The sequence below is a fragment of the Monomorium pharaonis genome, chromosome 1, assembly GCF_013373865.1.
Source record: "Monomorium pharaonis isolate MP-MQ-018 chromosome 1, ASM1337386v2, whole genome shotgun sequence".
NCBI classification, from domain to species: domain Eukaryota; kingdom Metazoa; phylum Arthropoda; class Insecta; order Hymenoptera; family Formicidae; genus Monomorium; species Monomorium pharaonis.
In genome coordinates this window covers 4,060,096-4,081,195 of record NC_050467.1, presented here as the reverse complement: position 1 = coordinate 4,081,195, position 21,100 = coordinate 4,060,096, and the positions used below count along the sequence as shown (strand labels likewise).

General features: G+C 34.5%; 3 protein-coding genes and 1 long non-coding RNA gene across 10 annotated transcripts; 1 reads left to right on the top strand and 3 right to left on the bottom strand.

The window, feature by feature from the left end:
• Positions 1–76: 76 nt before the first annotated feature.
• Positions 77–5,624, bottom strand: LOC105837850. Its single transcript, XM_012682983.3, has 3 exons — positions 5,149–5,624; positions 1,334–3,698; positions 77–1,065 (listed from the first exon to the last, which is right to left on the bottom strand). The coding sequence occupies exons 1-3, from the start codon at positions 5,350–5,352 to the stop codon at positions 917–919; spliced, it is 2,718 nt and encodes a 905-aa protein (XP_012538437.1). The 5' UTR covers positions 5,353–5,624; the 3' UTR covers positions 77–916.
• On the bottom strand, positions 3,823–5,142 carry LOC114253744. Its single transcript, XR_003626199.2, has 2 exons — positions 4,212–5,142; positions 3,823–4,129 (listed from the first exon to the last, which is right to left on the bottom strand). It is a non-coding gene; the product is annotated as an uncharacterized LOC114253744 (long non-coding RNA).
• A 2,337-nt stretch (positions 5,625–7,961) lies between the features above and the next one.
• Positions 7,962–14,390, top strand: LOC105837848 (RRP15-like protein). 2 transcript variants are annotated; one of them, XM_012682980.2, is made up of 5 exons: positions 7,962–8,114; positions 8,716–9,172; positions 9,299–9,518; positions 9,764–9,894; positions 14,259–14,390. In XM_012682980.2, coding segments are annotated over exons 1-4 (807 nt in total). In that variant the 5' UTR covers positions 7,962–8,113; the 3' UTR covers positions 9,893–9,894; positions 14,259–14,390. The 2 variants fall into 2 exon arrangements, with proteins under 2 accessions (XP_012538434.1, XP_012538433.1); XM_012682979.3 differs by lacking the exon at positions 14,259–14,390 and having other exon boundaries at positions 9,764–10,574.
• Positions 9,671–20,909, bottom strand: LOC105837847. Of its 6 annotated transcripts, none has more exons than XM_028191999.2 (6): positions 18,045–20,908; positions 17,366–17,923; positions 16,533–16,808; positions 14,253–14,588; positions 13,692–13,926; positions 9,671–13,627 (listed from the first exon to the last, which is right to left on the bottom strand). In XM_028191999.2, exons 4-6 carry the CDS (start codon positions 14,581–14,583, stop codon positions 12,811–12,813), a joined length of 1,383 nt encoding a protein of 460 aa, XP_028047800.1. In that variant the 5' UTR covers positions 14,584–14,588; positions 16,533–16,808; positions 17,366–17,923; positions 18,045–20,908; the 3' UTR covers positions 9,671–12,810. The 6 variants fall into 6 exon arrangements, with proteins under 6 accessions (XP_028047800.1, XP_036140030.1, XP_012538429.1 ...); XM_036284137.1 differs by having other exon boundaries at positions 17,366–17,421; positions 20,068–20,908; XM_012682975.3 differs by lacking the exon at positions 16,533–16,808 and having other exon boundaries at positions 18,045–20,909.
• Between the last annotated feature and the right edge of the window lie 191 nt (positions 20,910–21,100).

Genomic DNA, 21,100 nt, shown 5'->3' with positions numbered 1-21,100 from the left:
ATTTTATAAATTGGTTTAGGTGTGTTTCTCAACATTTTCACAAACATGCCGTTATTAGGGATTTTAATGACATCAATTTAGATTTCGAATATATTTACTTATGTTAAAGATTTCAGATATAAATTGACATAGTTTCACATGGTTATCTTTATTGCGTTCAATAAAAATCGAATTTCTACTCTTATTTCCTTGTTTTTCTTATAAATAATTCTTTTCTGTTTAAGTTAATAAATTGCATATATTGCACTACTTTTCAGGACCTACGCAAGTTAAAGTCAAAAAGTTAAAACTTAAAAAAAAGTCAATTTCTATAACAAACGTAAAAACTGTAAAATATAAAAGTATCTTGAAGATGGGAAAGGTTACACTTTCATTTTTTACTTTTTGTACACGTAATTAAAATTTGGTAAAGTTAATAAAACATTTAACATCTTTGCTGTAATTTTAACATTATTGCATGTTTTTAACATACTTTAAATATTTATATATCATATCTATTATTTTATAAAGAGATTTGCAAAAGATTAATAAATTGCAATATAATTTAGTTTTGAATTTTTTAACAAACGAATAAGATTGTCATAAATGATTATATTATGTTTATCCCAGTATAAATATGCAGAGAATATTAAACTTTGTTTAAATTGCACAACACATACTTAACTGGCTCCAGATTCATAAGCTTGCCAGATATTTGCACTATGAAGCCGAATATTATATCGAGTAGATACTATAATACATGATGTAGATTGACAATGAGGTCAAGTTACGTTCGTCAAATATTTGGCAAGCGAATGGATTCAGTTTTAAAATCGACATTAATTAGTAAAAAACGATATCTATACGTATATATAATATATAACTTTGGAACGATTATAAGTTAATTGTCATGAAAAACTTATTTATGTAATCAGTATTAAACAACCACGGCGCTTGACGCCATCGCATTAAGACCGCAAGTGCCATCCCCGCGGTAGACTCTATAATATCCTTGCTCACCCCAGGATTTTCCCCAACTGTTCTTTATGATCCAATATGGTAGCTTTTTGTGGAAAAGTGGATAGCCTGAAAAGAGAAAATTAGAATATAATATCATCTATATTGATTATTGATTATTGTTGTAATCAATATCCAATAATCTTAAATTGCAAAACTTTGAAAAAATTTATCTTTTAAAAAATGATAATTCTTTAAAGTTAAACGTATTAGATATAATTATTAGTAAATATAAAAATATCAATTTAAAAATATATGATTTTCAAGATCCGCTTTCTTTTATCATTTTTTTATATACTTTTCAGCTCATTTGAAACTATTTTAGTTTGATACATACTGCTTGTGCCGTATCCGACAATTAGCACGCCATGATCCAGATTTTTGGGATTACACAGAAATTTGAAAGGATGCGAGACGCCACCAATATAAAACTGCATGGCATTAGCGTTAATGCCGATGGAGATTGGACCATTTTGCACCAGCCATTGCGCCATTTTCGTCTCGTCCGATGTGATGTTGAGAGCGGAGGCCAGCTGTACCTTGGCCAAATTCTCCTTGAAGTGGCACTTCTCATCCTCCGCCTCGTATGGATAATCCGACTCCAGCTCGAGGCCACCTAACTTCTCAATGGCTCTGTATGCATTGTCCGGCAAACCGCCTTCACAACCGTCGTCGAGATCGTCGCAGTCCACCAGCTCCTGTTCGGACAAAGACAGCAGTTCACCGTGCTTGATTGCAAATTGACCCTCGACGTTGCCCGTCACTGAGAAGGCCCAGCACGAGCCGCATCCGCCTTGATCCTTTACCGGCGTTACAACGCCCTTTTTTCGCCAATCGAAAGTGGGCGGTAGATCGATATCCGGGATCTCGGCCTCACGCAGAGGAATCTCGTTCTCCGATCGCAAGTCCAGTCGCAGGCCGAGATAACGTGTACGGAATTCCTCGCGCGATAAGTCAGCGAACATGTTCACGCCGTATTGGCCAGTTCCCTGTTCGGTTTTCCGCAGCAGCTCTATGATCCTGAGATTCTCGCGAAATATGTGAAGTCGTAGATCTCTCTCCTCTGGCGAGGAGTACGTCCGATTATAGGTCACTACGAAATCGTCAAACAGCCTCTCGGTTCTTACGTCCTCGGCGATCTGCAGCATCTTTCTATTGTAATCAACGCCGCGCAGAGATCGTTTCTTTCGGTTGCTCTCCAACGGAGGACACTGCACCGTTATTTCGGGCAAACCCTGATCGAGCCACGGTCGTGACCATATCTTTATCAGACATTCCTCCACTTTACTTCCTGCCTGCAACTTGCAGTTGTCCTTGGTACCCTTTGGACAATCACTGGTGCCTAGCTTAGCTTTGATCCTGTAAATTTTACCGGCGACAACTTGGACGGTCGCTTCAGTGATTTCTATTATGAGCGGTTCGTTCGAATCGTTCGATTCCGCAGAAATCTTTTGCAACGCTTTTCCAGCAAAGAGTTGAATCTCAGAATCGTTTACGGGCGTTGCGACGGGAGCGCCAATCAAGCGCATCGATCGTTTTCTTCTGTTATTAATATTTTCTTTAATCTTGTTATTAATGTTATCATTCGCTCTTTCGAGCTTATCCTCTACAATAACCTTTTTTCGTTGAAATTTCTCTTCTTTCACTTCTTTCATAGTTTCACTTACTTTAGGTGTAGCATCTTCCATTTTGACAGGCAGATCAAAATCCTCCAAGAACTCTTTGAACTCTTTTGCCTTGTCCGTAAAGCCTAAGATCTTCTCGTCGTCCTGACTCTTGTTCAACACCACCTTTATGACAGCGGACTCTGTTACCTCGGCTTCCTCAGGCTCCTTCAAAGGCGTCGAAGACGCGTGGGTGTAATTGTCCAGCATTTCCTTCAAGCTCTCATAGACGTCAGTTATCTCGGTGCGAGACGATTGTCCCTCATCGTATTTGACCGTCACCAACGATTCACTTTCCAAATTCGCTCTCTGTGGTTGACCGCTGACGTTGCTCGTGTTTTCAGGATCCGTACAGTTGTTCTTGGTGATCCTGAGAGATGCTTGTTGCCATGGTCGTTGCTCAAACGTGACCAAGCACAACCTGGTCGGAACGGTCGTTCGCAACGGGCATTCCTGCTCCTGCTCCAGAGCGTTCTTCAGGCATTCAGATTCGCCTATCAGCAGCAGCAGTTGGTACTCTATCACGTTGGACGAGACCGGTACCGAGCGGGTGACTCTCACAATGCTCATCAACTTGTGCTTGTAATCACTTGTAGTCTGCTCGTCCATCGATCTCAACGCTTGCTCGCCGAAGGCGAGGAGGCCCGGTAGATTCGGATTCAGCTCGTACGGACAGCCCGGACAGTAATTATTCCCGGAGGCGCGCATAGCGATAAACGGTCTGACGTTCTCATCGCCGGTCTCCTGAATTTCGTGATCTAATTCTACACTCCGATTGCTGTTCACCTGTTCGGACAGGCTCTCCTGAGTGACCTGAGACTCCTCCATCTCCTGATAACTTTGCTGCTCTTGTGACATGTCATTCTGCGCGTCGGCTGGATAAAAATACATGCACCCAATAGAATCGTTCAGTGCCTCTATGTTGCCATGCTCATCTTGCTTCACGTCAATAATACAAGCCTCTCTAGGACAGGATTCAGTTCCACATATTGGACTTAAGTCATACGTGAATTTGTACACTTTGTACGGTGGCTCTTCCTGCAATAAAAATAGCACAGTCATTATTTATTATATGAGAAATGAAACGCAAATCATCTTACAATTTAATCAATCTTATTAATATAATGAACCTTGTTTGCAATTCTGACCAAGGTAGTGATTATTTTGTTATTTTAATATAAAACTGAAAAGTATATATTTTATATATTTAAAAATAGAAATCTGCTGCGCAGTAACATCTTCCATATTTCTTCAATTGAGTACAGCTTGACCTAAGAGTACAACTTGGCCCGATAACCCAGAACATTACTATCTCAGTTTATCATTGCCTTCAGAAAACATACACAGAAATATATATACCTTGACATGCATCAATAGAACATGTATTGATATGTCATGTGATCAAAAATAAAATGACATATTATCTTATCCATGTTTTTAGCAGTTTCATTTAACATCACTCTGAAAAACTATGCGAAAATCCAGAACAGTTATACCTAAAGACCTTAATTATACATTTAAAAATAAATGTTATCAACAATTCCAACATACTTCTTTATTTCTCTTCTAAATTATAAACAATGCCGAATATTACATCTGCTAAACTTTGTATAAACATATTATGCAGAATATTGCACACTATTGAAAGAATCCAGCAAATAACATTTTCTTTACCTTCAAGATTTAAAAATATACAGTGATTTGAAAACTTGATTCTCAGAGAGAATGAATATTCATGAAACATGTTTTTCCAGGAAAACAAATCAAAATCATTATAATCATGCAATCACTCGACACTTCATTCCTTAACTTCTTATATGCAATAAGAAATAATTATCTATAATTCTATAATAGAATGCAATATTTACAATTCATTCCTTATTTCACTGAAAAATAAAAGAAATCTTTAGAAACTTGAAGGATTTTTTTATGATGTTCAAATTGTCAAAGAATTATTTTTAAGAAAATTTGCAATTAATGATCTTGATTATAAAATAATCTAATCTCTTAGTCCACGTGCAAAGTTTGTGATGTTTACAATTTAATTTTCAATATGTTGATAATCCTATGACAATAGTAAAAATTTAATGTAATTTACAATTTAATTTTCGTAACATCGACAATCTAATGACAAACAAAGAATAATTAGCTTGGATAACTTTATAAAAAAATCTCGTCTTTCCACTCCCTGTAAATATTTAATTATTTATTCGAAGAAACTAAATTGCGAATAAAATTATCCTTCACTCTCTCGACGTTGCATTCGTTGCAGTTGACGTATTATATTTGCAAACAAAGTCGTTTTAGCTGCTGACAGCAGTTGTCACCAAACAGAGAGATTGGCTCATCGGCTCTCATAACATACGACACACACGATGCATCGGAAATAAAACAAAAGCGCTGCGAGGAATATTTCCTCAACCTTTCTCCCCAGAATACTGCGGATTTCCCGTGGAAGCCCCGCGGACGTCGATCAACAAGAACTCACCAGTTCCTGCGCGTTTATTAGATTGCCCTGCGCGTACAGGTGATGCGTCGGTGAGTGCTCATTCAAGGCCTTCCACGCCTTCTCCAGCAGCCGCGAAGGTACGCGGTTCAGGGGGATGTTCACCGGGTTCGCCCGCACCGCCTGCGCGACCAGGCAGGACAGGTAGAGGAGTGCGAGACAACCCGCGCGACTTCGTTCTGCCATTTTGCGAGACGCGCGTCCTCGCGCTCGGACTTGGGTTCCGGATCGACCGTGTTACACCCGCGAATGATCGGCTCGGGACTGTGCAGATCCTGGACCGTCAGCAACTGACTGACTGATTGCGCCGTCTGCGCTCTGCGCCGCGCGCGGCCGCGGAATTCGTCCCTCTCCTCTGGGGGCTCTGGGTGACTGGGTCCCTCTCTCTCAGCTCTCAGCTGCGCTCGATCGTCCGTCCAAATCCAAACGTTCGGAAGGAGACGGAAGGTTAAGCGCCGCGGAGAGAAAGGAAGAGAGATGGGAGTGCAAGAGAGGTGCACCTGGAAGCTGAAAGGAGTAGACTTTTTTTTTAGACAATAACGAAATGATTAGATTAGACTTCGCGTTTTCTCCAGTTGTACATTATTTATGTATACAAATGTGTTTTAAAAGAAGAGATGAAAGAAAAATACAATTCAGCGTTTGCCCTTAATTCTGTTCCCTTCCTAGCTCCCTTTTCCTATTGCAATTTTCTCTGTAGGAAAGATTAAATAAAGTAAATACAATTAACTTTTAGAAAAAAAAATGAGAAATGATACAAACAGATTTAAAGTTTAATTATAAAACTTTTCTGTTATAGTCAAAGTTATCGTATTTTCAATCGGACCTACATTTCAGTTGTATAGAAATGCTATTACTTGAATAATTAATTATTATAAATGTTTGTTTTACATATATTTATATAATGCAATCGGAAAATTACAATTTGCTGTGTGTGTGTGTTTATACGTATTAAAATTAAAAAAGCACAAACTTTTTAATAGTAAAATATTACATAAAATACGGACGCTTACACGCCGTACGTAAATTAGAAATATAATATGATAAAATAATATTTATATATTATTAAATTATATGTTAAATTATTTATATTTTAAATAACATAAAAAACAACAGATCTGATAAACCAGAATACGATTATACCAGATTCATATCTAATATTTTATTAATTTTTTAAACAGAGAAGCTGCAAATGTGATTTGTTTTGCGCTTTCTTCGGCTTTGTTATCACACGTTCGGCTTTAAAACTTAAGCGCTAATGAATAAACTCGCCAAGGTAATAATCGTGTGTGACATATTCGCGCTAAGTCGCCAGTCATATATCACGCACAAGGTGAACGAGAACGTACGTTTAACCAATTTAGTCAGATCCAATTAACGCAATCGGACAATTGGTGAATGCGCACAATGCGAGAAAATTCAATTGCCTGCGTTAAAATCGGATTTAATTGCGTTCGCATATATGGATTAATGGATTTTCTGTGTTTAATTGTGAGGCAAACACCCCATGAATAAAAGCGTGAATGGAAGCGTGTATTAATATTTACTCAAAAACTCACATATTAATAATTGTACCTTTACATAAATAAAGGTTTTGTTATTACCGCTTTTGTCAATATTCCCTGCAACACAGTTATTAAAATAACGAACGCTTTTTGTTGCATCAAGTTCTCTCTGTAACTGAAAATATAATAAACACTCTGAAGAAACGCAATAGTAACTTTTTTTTAGAGATTAGATATGCTTTTATTTAGATATGCCAGACAGCACAAAACATTTATCATTCTAAAAATTTATTTTCAAAGAATATATATAAAATAGATCTTAAAGAGATTTTTTATAAGTTTTGGAATAAAAGTGTATTACTCAAAATATATATAAAATCTATTATTAAAATATATTAAAAATATTTATAATTATTATGTATTTATATATTTATGTATTTATGTATTAAGTTTGTAATTATTTTATACCATATAGGTATACACTTCTTTTTCTTTTTCTCTGAAATGTAAGCGCATATTTCATGCCGCATGTCATTTCTACGTGGCAAATAAAGTGCGAAGATACGTAGTTATGATGTCTACAGTTTCGCACGAGAATGAACGGTACGGCGTAGGAAGACGGAGTTCTTGGCGTACGCTCTGCTAAAAATAATGATTCGTGTCTCGCGCGTGACACGTGTCGCGTGACGTGTTGAATATAATAGGATAATATCTGGAATCTGGAGTGTGTCATCGAAAACATGAAAGAGCAGTTCTTGAAATATGAAACGGCGCAATTGTGATTGTTGTGCCTAACTATTTATCTCATTATTGGCAATCAATTATCTTTTGAACACACTCCAATCTTTACGGTAGAATTGCATGTAACAATATAAAAACAGAATAAAAATTTTCCATTATAAAGTTATTAAGAAAAAGGAGAAAGCTAGAGATCAATTCTTTTATGATAATCGATCATTCTCCATCCTAAAATAGAACTCTTTATATCATCTCTTGATGACATCTCTGCAATACTATAACTGAAATATTTGTAGGAAAGCAACAAAAATTTTTATCAAGTACTCTAAAGTACTCTATTGGATGGCAGCACACATCTAATTCATATAGTTCCAGTGACGAATAACAATAATTAATTAAATTTGTTTTATTTTATAACTTTTATATGAATCTGATTAATAATAACAATAAACAAATTATTAAAAAGAACGGACTCTAGATCACATTCCGTTTATGCGGCAATTGATTAATTTTCTAAAATTCTTTTCAGATTATTATTGTTCTTTTTCAACGCGCATGCGTGAAAATGTACAGCAGCCATGCTTACCGCTTACGTTTACGTATATGTATTACGTTTACGTATGTACAGCTTCAGGAGCACGTGGTTATGTTTGAAGCCGCTGGCATAAGTGCATCGTATAATTTCACATTTCTATTAAGTACCAAGTAAGTGATTATATGTAAGATTATTTAAATAAGTAACGTGTAACCGCATTTCGTCGACTCGTAGGTGGCGGCAATATTTTTTTAAATAAAAAAGTATGACAAACAAAGGAAACTATTTCAATAAGATAAAAAAACAATTTGATATATATATCATGTATGATTTGATAAATGATTTAATTTGTATAAAATGTAATTTTATCTCAACTTTCGATCAGTTTTCAAGTTTCATGGATGATTCATAAAGATTATTTCTGGAATAATTTAGATGGATGATTGAGGTTAATAGAAAAGAATCTTACTATCACAAATTTTGATACATTATTGAAGAGTTATGGTATCAAGGTTTACATATATCAAATTATTATTTTATAGGGTCTCAAAACATAATAAAGTTGTCAAATTCACAATTCTCTCTTTTATTGTCTATCAAATTCTTGTAATATCAAAGTGTATATATGTACAATCAAATGTCAGGATCAACCCTGCCAATCTGCCAAATTGACTATTCTCTCATGGATATTATCTCTATTAAATTGTTATTATCAGTCTTAATTAAGAATTACCTTGTCAAATCCTGAATTGAATATATATTGCGTTGTAGTGCGGTCGAAGTCAGAGACAGATAATACTGGTACAATACTAGCACAGAGTGATAATGAGGACAATAGTGATTACGAAGAAAATGAAGAAGAAGAAGAATCAGATGGTCCAGAAATTGGGGATGACATGGACGATGCATCACATGATACTGGAAATGCAGGCTGGGCTGATGTTATGCAAAAGATTCTAAAAACAAGTAAACCGAAGAGAAAAAAGACACTTGTACTAGCTAAGGCAAAGAAGTTATGCGATGTAAAGGTTAAAGAAAAGAAAGAAGAGCCTTCTTTTGAGATTGATGGCATCAAAGAGGAGATCAAAACTGAATTGAAAGAAGCTGTCAATGAGACGAATATTGCAGCAACTAAATCGAGAATAAGGAGGAAAGAATGTGGCATTAGAGTAAAACCATCCATTACAGACCGGGAGCATGAAAGAATGTTGCAAAAGATAGCCACAAAGTAAGTTATATCTGTAAATTTTTTGTCTTGCTCACTGAAAGAGTGCTATTACATTTGACGAATTTTTTAGCATTTGTTATATGACAAATATAATGGCATCTAAATTCTTCATAATATATTTTACAGAGGAGTCGTGCAACTGTTTAATGCAGTAAGACAACAGCAAACGGAAATAAAAAAGAAGTTATCGGAAGCAGGACCATTAGAGAGGAAACGCGAACAAGTATATAAAAGCATTGACAAAAATACTTTTTTGGATGTCCTTATGGGTGGCAGTAAAAGCATTCCAGTTAATAATGCTGTTAAGTCTGAGAAACCTATTGAGCAGACGGATAATAAGGGCAAAGTAAGTAAAGATTATTTACACATAAGAAATATATGAATTGATATGAATATATTTAATACTTTTGTATTATATTTTTTTATAAAAAAGGAATAGCATAATAATGTGCTACTTTTTAATTCTTTTGTTAAACATTAAATTTTATAATGCATTTATCAAGGCCATATATAATTGTGTTTATTGATATTGGTACATATTTTGTTTTACATTGCAATATACAATTGTGTATAATAGAAACATATTTTAAGGATCACAAAATGTGGAATGTTCTTCGAGATGACTTTATCATGGGAGCTAAGTTGAAAGACTGGGACAAGAAGAATGTAGAAGAAGAAGATTCTTCAGCTCCTGAAGACATGGACAGCGATATGGATTGAAAGTAAGATCTCTAGTCTGCAAATTTTTTTTATATGACACTGTTAATCATAAAAAATCGATTGATTGTGTGTACATAGTTAACTGCATTGATATTCTCTTGGAATACATGTAAATATTGTGAATGAACTGGATCCTTGAAACGAGTGTACTACTCTCTCACTACATACTCCTTTCATACTCCGTTTACACTCATACCCTTTAACTTTCCAATTAATCTCTTATAAAAACAGAGGCATACACGAGAGAGTCGAAATTCGGCGACTACATCATTCACACCAAGTCACATGTCATTTCTAAATTCTGTGAATTAAAAATAACAAATTATTAATTTGTGCATTTGTATAATTAGCCTTCCATTTTTTTATAATCTAGTGTTCGTTACAATTAAATATAACAATGTATGTATACGTACAATATAAAGTATGTTTCTCATTATGGGAAATGATTTATATTGATATCGTTTATTAATTTATTGATATTGTGTCTGTATTAGATATTCGATTTTCTGTAGAATAACATTGTCTTATAAAGTAAGTTGCTTCTTATCGTTTTATTATATTCCAAACAAAGGAAGAAAAAGAGTTTGGTCAGAAAAACGATCAACTATTGTAAAACAATAAGTTCCGTTGTCTACACCATTCGTTTAGCAATCTAAAAACTAGGAAGGCACACAGTATTATATATGCTTCACGCAGAATTTTTTAATTTCTCAGTATCTCTGTCAGTGATTCGTCTTTATGATACACGATAATAGTGATAACGTGTACAGTTTTTAAAATCTCCTATTATTTTATATGTATATGTATACATAAATGTATCTAAACCCAACCATTGTTATCGTTCACTTTCTGAAATATGCTTGGTTCGATTTATCGTTTTGATACTTTGCTGTGTCCGATTATCTAGTTTTAATACAGATCTTTCTTTGGTTCCTGAAACTTTCACTAGTATGTATACTAGTGTGTGACTAGTATGTGATTTAATATGTGATACGTTCCATTTACATTCTTTGATGTCAATTTTTGCCGATTTTATTTTATTTCTTTTTCTTAGTTATTACAAATGTATTTTTGTCATATTTTTTTTGCAAATACTAAAATCATTCGATGTGTTCAATGGATAGTACCATTCAAAATTAGTGAGAAGAGTGTATTTTATAAATAAGAAGCATACTATATTTTTTTCATGGTTATAACATCTGTTTAGTTCACTTATAAAATATCAAGAAGGAAATCATGGGAACGTTAATCATGATTAAATTACTGTCGGTGATGCTGTTATAAAACTTAAGGAAGTTCCTCTGCTCAGGTCCGACACAACAAGTGGCACAAGGGTTCAAGTAAAGAAAAATATTCAAATGACCAGTTTGTTGCCTTCTTTTTTTGCTGTATATAGTCTAAAGTTAATAATGGTGAATATAAGAAAAAATTTGGCTATAAAGTATACTACCTCCATTACTGAAATAATTTTTTTTTTTAATTGAGAATAAACATTCCTCACTATTATACCTAACCCTTAGATAAGTAAATACAATTTGAAATTCATGTTATATCACTAGCACACATTTACCATACCTACGTGCTGTATTACTTCGATTATTGTAAACTTTTTATCTTATCAATTGACTCAAACGAACAAGTGCATTGTTTCAAAAATTTAACAGTACTTTTCTGGACAGCTAAGATGTATCGTTGTAAAATTTTACTAACATCTGTTCATTACTTCCACGTTTAATATAACAATAAAACTGAAAAATCCTGAAAATTCATCGATTCTCATAACAGCCTATGTTAATAAAATATTTAATATCTAAATAACTAGCTAGTTTAGCTTTCTGAAATTTTGACAGTCAATTTATATCACTAATTTGAACTTCTCTACAAATCTTTCATGGAAATCTGTTCATTTTTATTTAGCAGCGGAACTCCCTTAAGTGCGCTTGTTAAAGCCTGGACGGACTGAGCTAATTTTGATGTGATTCGTTTGCTAGATTTAAACACAATACCTCACATATAAACTCACATTTCCATTGAAAATTGCTCAGCTTTCACTAATTTCTTGCGATTAATATTTTTTTTATCAGGAAAGATTTCGGTTATGTAATTAACATAATTTAACGCACGACTATAAACTTTATCTGCATTACTTAATAAGAGAATAAAAACTGTTTAGTATTTTTCGTCGTCTAGCATGTCTCAAAAGAACTTGTGATTATTTTTACGTTTATTCTTTTCTTTCTGATTGCCTTACGTAACGCTATACTTTCAAGATTCCGTTGAAAAAACTCGTTGTTCAATTTCATACTGTATGATCTGTCAAAAATATGTTGCATGTGTATGTGTGTTTGTGTGTATTTGTATGTGAATGTGTACGACTTTCACTAGACTGTCACGTATAATTATATTGTCACATATATATATACATATATAGTTATTAACATCTTTTATTTTCTGCATAATGCAATATTTATCTTGTAACTTTTCTCGACTCGATTTTTTTCTATAATTTTTAATTCTGAATATCAACTTGTTTGTGTATCAACATAATTGAATCCTAACAACTTATTGTAGAAATTTATCACAATTTCTACTTGTTACGCGATTTTATCTGTCGCTCGGAACATCATGTAATACTTATCAAAATCACATAGTATAAAGGGCATGAATCAATTCTCTTTTCCATAAAATTAAAAAAAGTTATTAACATCATAATTACAAGCACAACAAATTAAAATGTTATGACTTTTTTAACAAGCTCCTAATAAAAAATGAAGATTAAAAAATTATGTTTTGCAACTGCAAATATACGTATTTCTTCAAATTTAACTGTATCTTATTTGAAAGAATCAAATCAAATTTTTCTACGTACTTTTAAAGCACTTAATAATATTCGGTTTATGCACAGTTAAAAGTCTAGATTACACTCTGCTTTCGCGAATGTCGGCAAGCGCGCCGAAGTTGTTAGCCTCCTCGTCGGTATATTGAATTCCCTCAGGTTCGTCTTGATTTCTGTCCTCATTCTCCAGTCTCCTGTTCCTCGCGAAGTACCTGGGATCATCATCGTCCACGATGTTGCGATTGATTTCGTCCTGCAGTTGAGGATGGTCTAGGTGCAGATTTCTGATGTTCTGATCCTCGCGATACGCTCGAGGTCGATGAGCCTCATCGATACGTATCTCTCGCGCCGCCTCGATCTCTTCGGGATCGGGCAACCTGACGAAAATCTGATGTTGATCTCCGTCGCGATTCAATGAACTCCTACGGCTGTCCTGGCTCAGCCTGGAAGCGCTTCGGGCGCGATTTCTCGAATTCATCAGTTCATTGCTGGCGACCTGATAATTGTTACGGTTCGTGTGCCGTTGGTTCTCGTTTTCGTCGAGCGGTACGCGGAACGACATCTCGTCGTGAGAGACGCGGAAGGTCTCGAGGTTTGCGTCATTACTGGAAACCCGCGGCATCGTCTCCCTACTGAGCCGATAGAGACTGAGCTCGTTGTCCACGTAAAAATTGTCCAGTGGATTGCTGATGATGGACGGATTGCGCGAAACGTTCCGTCGCGGGTAGCTCTGCAGGCTAGACAGACTTGTCACCGTGGCGTAAGGATGATACCCAGGCATCGAGTTTAACGGATTACCAATGATATGCGGACAGCCGTCCAGGCTCTGCATCTCGATTTCCTCCTTGCTGTCGCGGCAGTAGCCGTGCATATCGATGTCATGTGGTAGATTGGCGAATCTGCGAATTGAGTTAAACTTAAAATATCGACATCGTTCTTCAGATTTATGTAAAAACGACAGACCTATGCAAAAGAATGTCGGAATAAGAGGGAGGCATGTCGGTTTCCTCTTTGCCGTAAATACTTTCGTAGGTGGGCGGTGGAAAACACCCGACAGAACCTAAGCTGTCCTTGCTAGGTGTCTCAGCATCCATTTCGAGGATACTGCCTTGACTACCCTGTAACTGGTGACGATTTACGCTTCGCGGGTTTCTCTGAGCGCGCAACACGCTATCGCCAAGCTCCACTAAGTCTAAACCTGTCAAAAATTTTATACTCCTTTATTATTTAGTCTGAAGGACTTTATGACAAGGATACAACAAAGTATATCTACTATATAATTTCGGTCCTCTCTCTCTGTAAAATTTAATTTTTTCTTATTTTATATACTGTTATATGTACACCATGAAAAATTACTTTGATGCCATCTTTAATTTACAGGTTTTTTTATCCTTTCAAATTTATTTTATCCTTTCAATCTTTATTGTTTTCTAAATGATAGATTTTGTTACTTCACTTTATACTATTTTGAATTTTTCTAACAGGTCTTCTTGTAAGTTCTCAAACATAAAATACTGAATTTACCTGTAGGATCAGTTTGGAACTGAGTGAAAATCGTGCCGTCGACGACAAGCATTCTACCATGCGGCAGCAGGATGATCGTCGGGGTCGCCACCATGGCTTGATCACTGCTGCCGTATCGTGAGTCCGGATCGGGATCCTCCAAACGACAACAGCAATGCCGTCGACATAGGGATCGACAAAAGGGCGCACCCCAACAGCAATACGCGAAGATGAAGCACAGAACTGCGAGCATCACCATGAGGGCGGCCACCCCTTGACCTTGCTGAGCAGCCGCGAGGGTCGGGCCGCCGGCGACGCCGACGCCGACGCCCAATCCGCCACTGCTACTCATGTCACCTATAATTAAGTAGTTGATCTTACTCCGCTTACTCCGCAATAATTATTGTTAATTATGAATGATAATATAAAAATAATAATAATATAGAAGAAGGTCCAAACCGACATACTACTTTGTTTTTTGGATTATATTTCTTAAACACAGAAGTGTTTCTTTATCAGATATTGCATACGAAGAATTTGTTTTTTACAGCTGAACTAATGTGCACTGTATGTAAAGTGACATAGATATGTGCTTGAAATTTGACGAGAGTGAGAAAGAAAATTTTTATGCAATCCAGTGCAACAATAAAAAAGAAATCTGAAGAGAAGCAACTTTGAATTTTTATCATTATCTCCAGCACTGCCATATTTTGACCATTTCAATTTCATCAAATTCTATAATATAAATATACTCCGTAAAATTAAGATTTATTCAGTTTAATATATGTATTACAGTTTTCATGTTGCAATTTATGAAAATAATGGTGATTGAATGATGCTGACAAAATGTCACGCAAAAAAATAAATAACACATTATAACTATTTTTTTCTTTTCATTCAGATTCAATCTTAGATAACTTAATCATTAGATTAGTTTAATTAAATGGGAGTATTATCAATCAAAAATTGTAACAGAGGTCGCTTCTTTTCTTATATAGATAGAAAACTAGCCATCTGGGGTGTCATCAGCACCCCAGTGTTCGCCCATCAACACCCCAGTGTCGAAGTAATGAAGCTCACGTTAAAACAAATTTTCTACTGATTCAAAATTCGTATCTATCTTTATTCGAAGATTCCGAGGCTTGATCTGTACATTTTAAATTTTTATTGAATCAAGTTATGACTCATATAGTACTAATTTGTTGAAACCATAGTTAAGATATGGAAAACACTTCAGATAATTGTTTACAAAAAAATTTCCTAATTATTTTAATAATTTATTATTAATAAACAGTATTGTGTCTTTCATACTATTTTATACGGTTTTATTGTTTTTATTATTTTATAATATTTCTATGCTGAGTTGTGCTGTATCCAATTGTATAAACGCATAAACATATAAATGCATTTGCAAAAGAAAATCGTGCAAATTTTATTTTCACTTTAAAAAAATTTGTTTTGTATAGAAAAAAAATCATGGATATGAATTATGTTCTACTTCTAGTTTAAAATAAGTTTCTACTTCTTTAATTCTCTAAGCAGACAGATCATGTTTTTATTAATATTAATTAAATGTTTAATTTCCGAGAATTGTTGCTTTAGCGATATTGATTTTTGTCGGTATTGACAACTTTCCTCTAATTATTATTAACTATATTATTATTACATATACAATTATATTTTAATAAACTTAAGATTAAAAAAATTTTTTTTAATATTTTTTGGATTGATTAAATTATTTATAAACAAAAAGGATATTTCATTCTTTTTATAATTTTATAATTTTTATGATAAAAATATCAAAATTAATATAAATTATACTTGGAATAATATAAAAATTAAAATTTGGATTAATTTTTCAATTATTTATTTGAATTAATTTTATTTAAAGTATAAACCATTTATTGTGATACGTAAAAAATCTTTTTCACATTCACAAAATTACTTTTTATTTACGTATAATTTTTAACAAATTAACACTTAAAAATGTATATATTAATATATTAATATTAATAATTTTATTATAATTATTTTAATAAATAATCAACTAAATAAATTCTCAAATTTTTTGAATTAATTTTTAATTGCATATATCTTTGTCCACTTGTGTGCAATTAAAGGGTTAAATCTTTTTATACAGATAGAAATGTAATTTGAATTGTGAGATAAATGCGATTGCAGATGCATAATTAAAACAAAAATATTAGGAAAATATTAAGAACAACAAAACGATAACCTATTGTCGACTTACAATTACACATTACAATTTCAAATTCAAGTTACTTCCTGTTTGTCGTGTACCTTATGAATAATGATGGCTATTACGCAAACGTGGACAAAACTGTTTTACGTGCGTGAACTCTCTCTTATGCTAATAGGCCGAATTTCATAGTTCTCCCTTTTGATGGCGGTGAAAGTAAAGCTTTATGTGATCATCGTAATATGTTACATAGGCACCGAGAGAGTAGGGCAAGTCGGATCGGACACAATCGATCAATCTTTATGCGCGCTCGCGTGTAAAGTTTTATAACACCACCTAATCTCCATGGCCGGCGCTCTATGCGATTAAAGATAATGCTAAAAAAACAGATACAATTTGATAAGAAATTGACTGATCTTATAGCTCAGAAAAATAACTGTGCCAGGAACATTACTATTATTATTATTATTATTATTAAACTCTATGATACAAAATTCTAATATCTAAATCTATTTATCTAATCAATCAACTTCAAGATTTATAACATAAGCGTTACTGTATATATCGCGTATTATTAGTGTTAAAATTATTTTACATACGGTAATTATTTATTAACAAATCAATTTTTTTCATAATGGTGAAATTAATCAGAAATATGTTACATACATTATTAAATTAATAGCAGTGTTAATTAATATTCTTATTCTTCGTTTATTAATATTTTCTATATATATATATATATATATATATATATATATATATATACAGAATTAATATTTTCTATATATATATATACAGAACAAATAAAATGACTCCGTTAAAAATTAATGAAATATATAAAATTTTATGTATTTATAAAAACTTTATAATTATATAAAATTCCACATAATTTTATATAAATAAAATTGAACATAAATAGAGAGAGAAAATTTACCTTGAGCGGTGATGTTGTGGAGCCAAGCGATCCCCGTGGTTGCTGACTCTGTGACTCTGTGTAATGCGTAAACCATAAAAAATGATTGATTTGTCAGTCCAAGAGGAGATACCTATGTCTCCTCGAGAGAAACGGCGGCGGCGACGACACAATAATCACATCGACGACTCGCGATTTTTAGCACGTGGACGATGACCGGATACGGTTCTATCGCGATAAACAATGCATCTTTTAGGCGATACATCGAATCTTGCATTCCTCGTTGTGATTCTCGTTGTACTTTCGATGATCTCGCATTCGTTGAATCGCATCAACTAGTTCTTTGGCATCGGTGCACTTCTTTCAAATTCTTTGCTCTCAAAATTAGAGATGTCTATTTGTATAAACGGACTAGTATACACTTAAAGTGAAATAGGTATATGTTTGAAGTTTAACGAAAGCGAGAAGGGAAGTTCCAGTGCAGTCCAGAGGAATAGAAAATAAATCTCTGAATAATTTACATTTTCTTATCGTCGATGAAATAAAGAAAAGGTGAGTGTAGCTCGCATCACTTATAAGCTGAAATTTAAATCAATTTAATTCATGAATTATTAATATTATCTTGTATTAGTTCAATTTATAAAAATGGCTACTCGTAAAGATGTAACTTTAATTCGTAATAAATATACACATTGTTTACTTTAATTTTGTTAGTTATAATTGTCAAATCGCAAGAAAAAAAGACGGCTGGGCGATTTGACCGAAGTTGCATCAACAGCACTGTCGGGATCTGCAACTTTCCCGTCTAAGAGAGAATCCGCCTCTATTAATCCGCACTTATAGCGTTTGATATAGCGCGCGTACCGATTTGTCGCACAATTCAACACAGGACACGTTAACTAGAAGCTGCCACACTGCCATCGCTGAGAAACTCTTGACCCATTTCCACAACGTCCCCACTTTGTGTGTATCAACCTGCGACGCTGCTTCTCCTGCGATATCTCTATTTCTCAATCGAGAGAACGTCACCCGTGTCGACCTCTCTTTCTCGACTTTCTTGCCCTTTTTACACCAACCCCATTCGATATATTGCAACCCTTTAGAACGCTTTACTCTTTCTCTCCATCCCTCTTTCCTCTCTCTCTTTCTCTCCCCTCCTGAGATTTATTTTAATTTATCTCTCTTCAGTTGTCTCTTAAGTATCCGCCCTATTTATCGAGCTAGTTTGAAGTCTTTCAAGTGAAAAATCAATACGTTCGGCTCAAAGATTCTCTTCTTAAGAAAAAAAAATTCTGCAGTTGTGTCGTGTACTTAAATATAAAAAGGATCTGAAGATATCTGTGAAAACTGTGAAGGAAAGAATGTTTCTCGAAAAATGCAGGATCGATCGTTTTTTTTTCTCTTTTCAGACAAAGCTTATTAGCATTCTTTAAAATATCACAGTGTTCACTTTTTTTTTAAATATGTAAGAGATAAGGTTGAAAATATTTTAAAAACCTAGGAGAAACCTTATTCCAATTTTATGAAATAATGAATGAAGAATTGTCTCACGGTCCTTATTTCCCGAAAAAAAGATTCCTTCAAGAACAGCTGATGCATGCCCTCTTTAACTCACAATGATCAGGAAAGCTTTATGTTATGATCGCCACGAGAGCTTATTTCTCACTCTTTATCTCCGTAACACGATCGCCGATGCCTCTTTCCTTTGGGAAATTTATTTCTCGTCCTTTGGGAAATTTTGCCGTATCCACTTTCGTTGCCCAGCCTCTTTTCACGTCTACGTGTCTCTCTCGCACCTTGACGTCATCAACTCTGAGGGCTACATTAGTATACCACCGATACTAATCACTAATCTGTCCTTGTACCTGGAGGATGAGACAGAGGAATCGCTACCTCGACGCGACAAACGTCATCATGGACGTCGCATCTGTCTTGGTCAAATTTTCGCTGTTAATTTTTTCGTTTTTAATTTCTCCGTTGATTATCCCGCGCCACTTATACGATACATCACGATTAGACGTGGTAATTAATGTTATTACGTATAAATGTAATTATTATTGTGATAGCAATTAATAAATGTAATTAAGTACTCGTATATCATTGCCTTTCTACGTGTATATCTTGTGCACTTATATTATTACTTTAGAAAGGATTATTTAATCTTGGGGCACAAAGTTTTCCGAGCATCCCATCAGGTGGGAGCGTCGCTCTCTTCGATCAAAACACACTTCGAAGACCTAATGCAGTTCCAATGTGCTGAGTGCACATAAATGCAGTTCCGATATACTCAATTGCATCCACACCCTGACGATTCAAACTGTCGTCCGTTTCTTCGGTAGAATGAAAAATCTTATTTCGTAGAGAACTCTTCTTTCTATTCGTCGAGAGATCCATTCATGATGACCCAGATTCACCCTTCGACGACAACACGTTGTTTAAGCTGCATCCATCACATAATTCACTTTATTCGCACGAGCATCCACACACTCCCTTCTCTATTTAAAATGTTATGGTTCACGTTTTCACTCTGCAGTGCTTCTCATCGTGAGTATCGATTCCACGTTTTATAATACACGCTTCCACCCCGCTTATGTTTATACGTCTATATATATTTTGTACGTGTGTGTACGCGCGCGCGCGTATGTATGTGTGTATGCGTGTGTGAGTCTTTTTTTTTAAGATTGCCGTTCTCTACAGTAATATTCTTAGCTTAAGAAACGCACCAATTCATTCCCTTTTCTCGCGTCCGTTCTCCACAGGTGACTCGTTGTTAAACATCGATCCCCCACGTCAGGTATACGTCACGAGTTGTGTTTTCATGTCGCGATTGATAACATATGCGTTTTACATCCCTCTCGTTTGAGTCGATAGCACGACGAGACGTGAACGTCGGTGTTACGGCGCGACGTCGGCGGCGAGAACGACGCCAGGCCAGTAGAACTACCTACCACCCACCCTCCGTACAGTCACTCGATGGGGTGCAAGCAAGCCCGTTGCAGTTCGCTCCGTTCGTTTCACTGCGCACACGTCGGACACGGTGGACTCGCCGGTGCAATTCCACCTTCCTCACCTTTGTTACCATGCTGAAAGGCAGAAAATAAGTCGAGGAAACGCGTACTTATCTCTATATAGGGTGCAATTTGAAGATTTCGATGTGCGCAATCGCATCACAGATAAGATCAAATGATTCTAAAATGGCTAAAATTTGTAATAATCTACCAATTTTATCAATTAAAAACTCTGATAAAGCATTTAAAGCACATGGTAATTATAAACAATGTAACAATTGACTGAATTCAGTAATGTTTTCATACATGTGTATAAAGCACAACATATATGTTTATAAAGTTATGGCAATGTAATAAATTAATAACTGAATACAATAATGTTTTTTAGAATAGTAACTTAGGTAGAGTTATAACTTTTAACTTTGTTAATTTTTTATTTTAATTAGTTATTTCTTTTTAAAACGTATAAACTTTAACATATTGGCTTACATATGTGGAAGCAAAAAATACATTCTTTAGTTTTATATTAAAAAAACAATTTTTGCTTTTTTTATATAAATAATTTATATAAAAGAATTAGACTTATTAATATTGTAATTGTTTTGTTACTCGGAATAAATTAATTTTTAAGAATTATGACACTCTAATTTAATGTAAATAATATTTTTAAAACTAACTTTTTTTATTCAACTTCAATTAATTTACGTAACTTTTATCTAGATCAGTTTTTTTATTCATGCAACCTTTA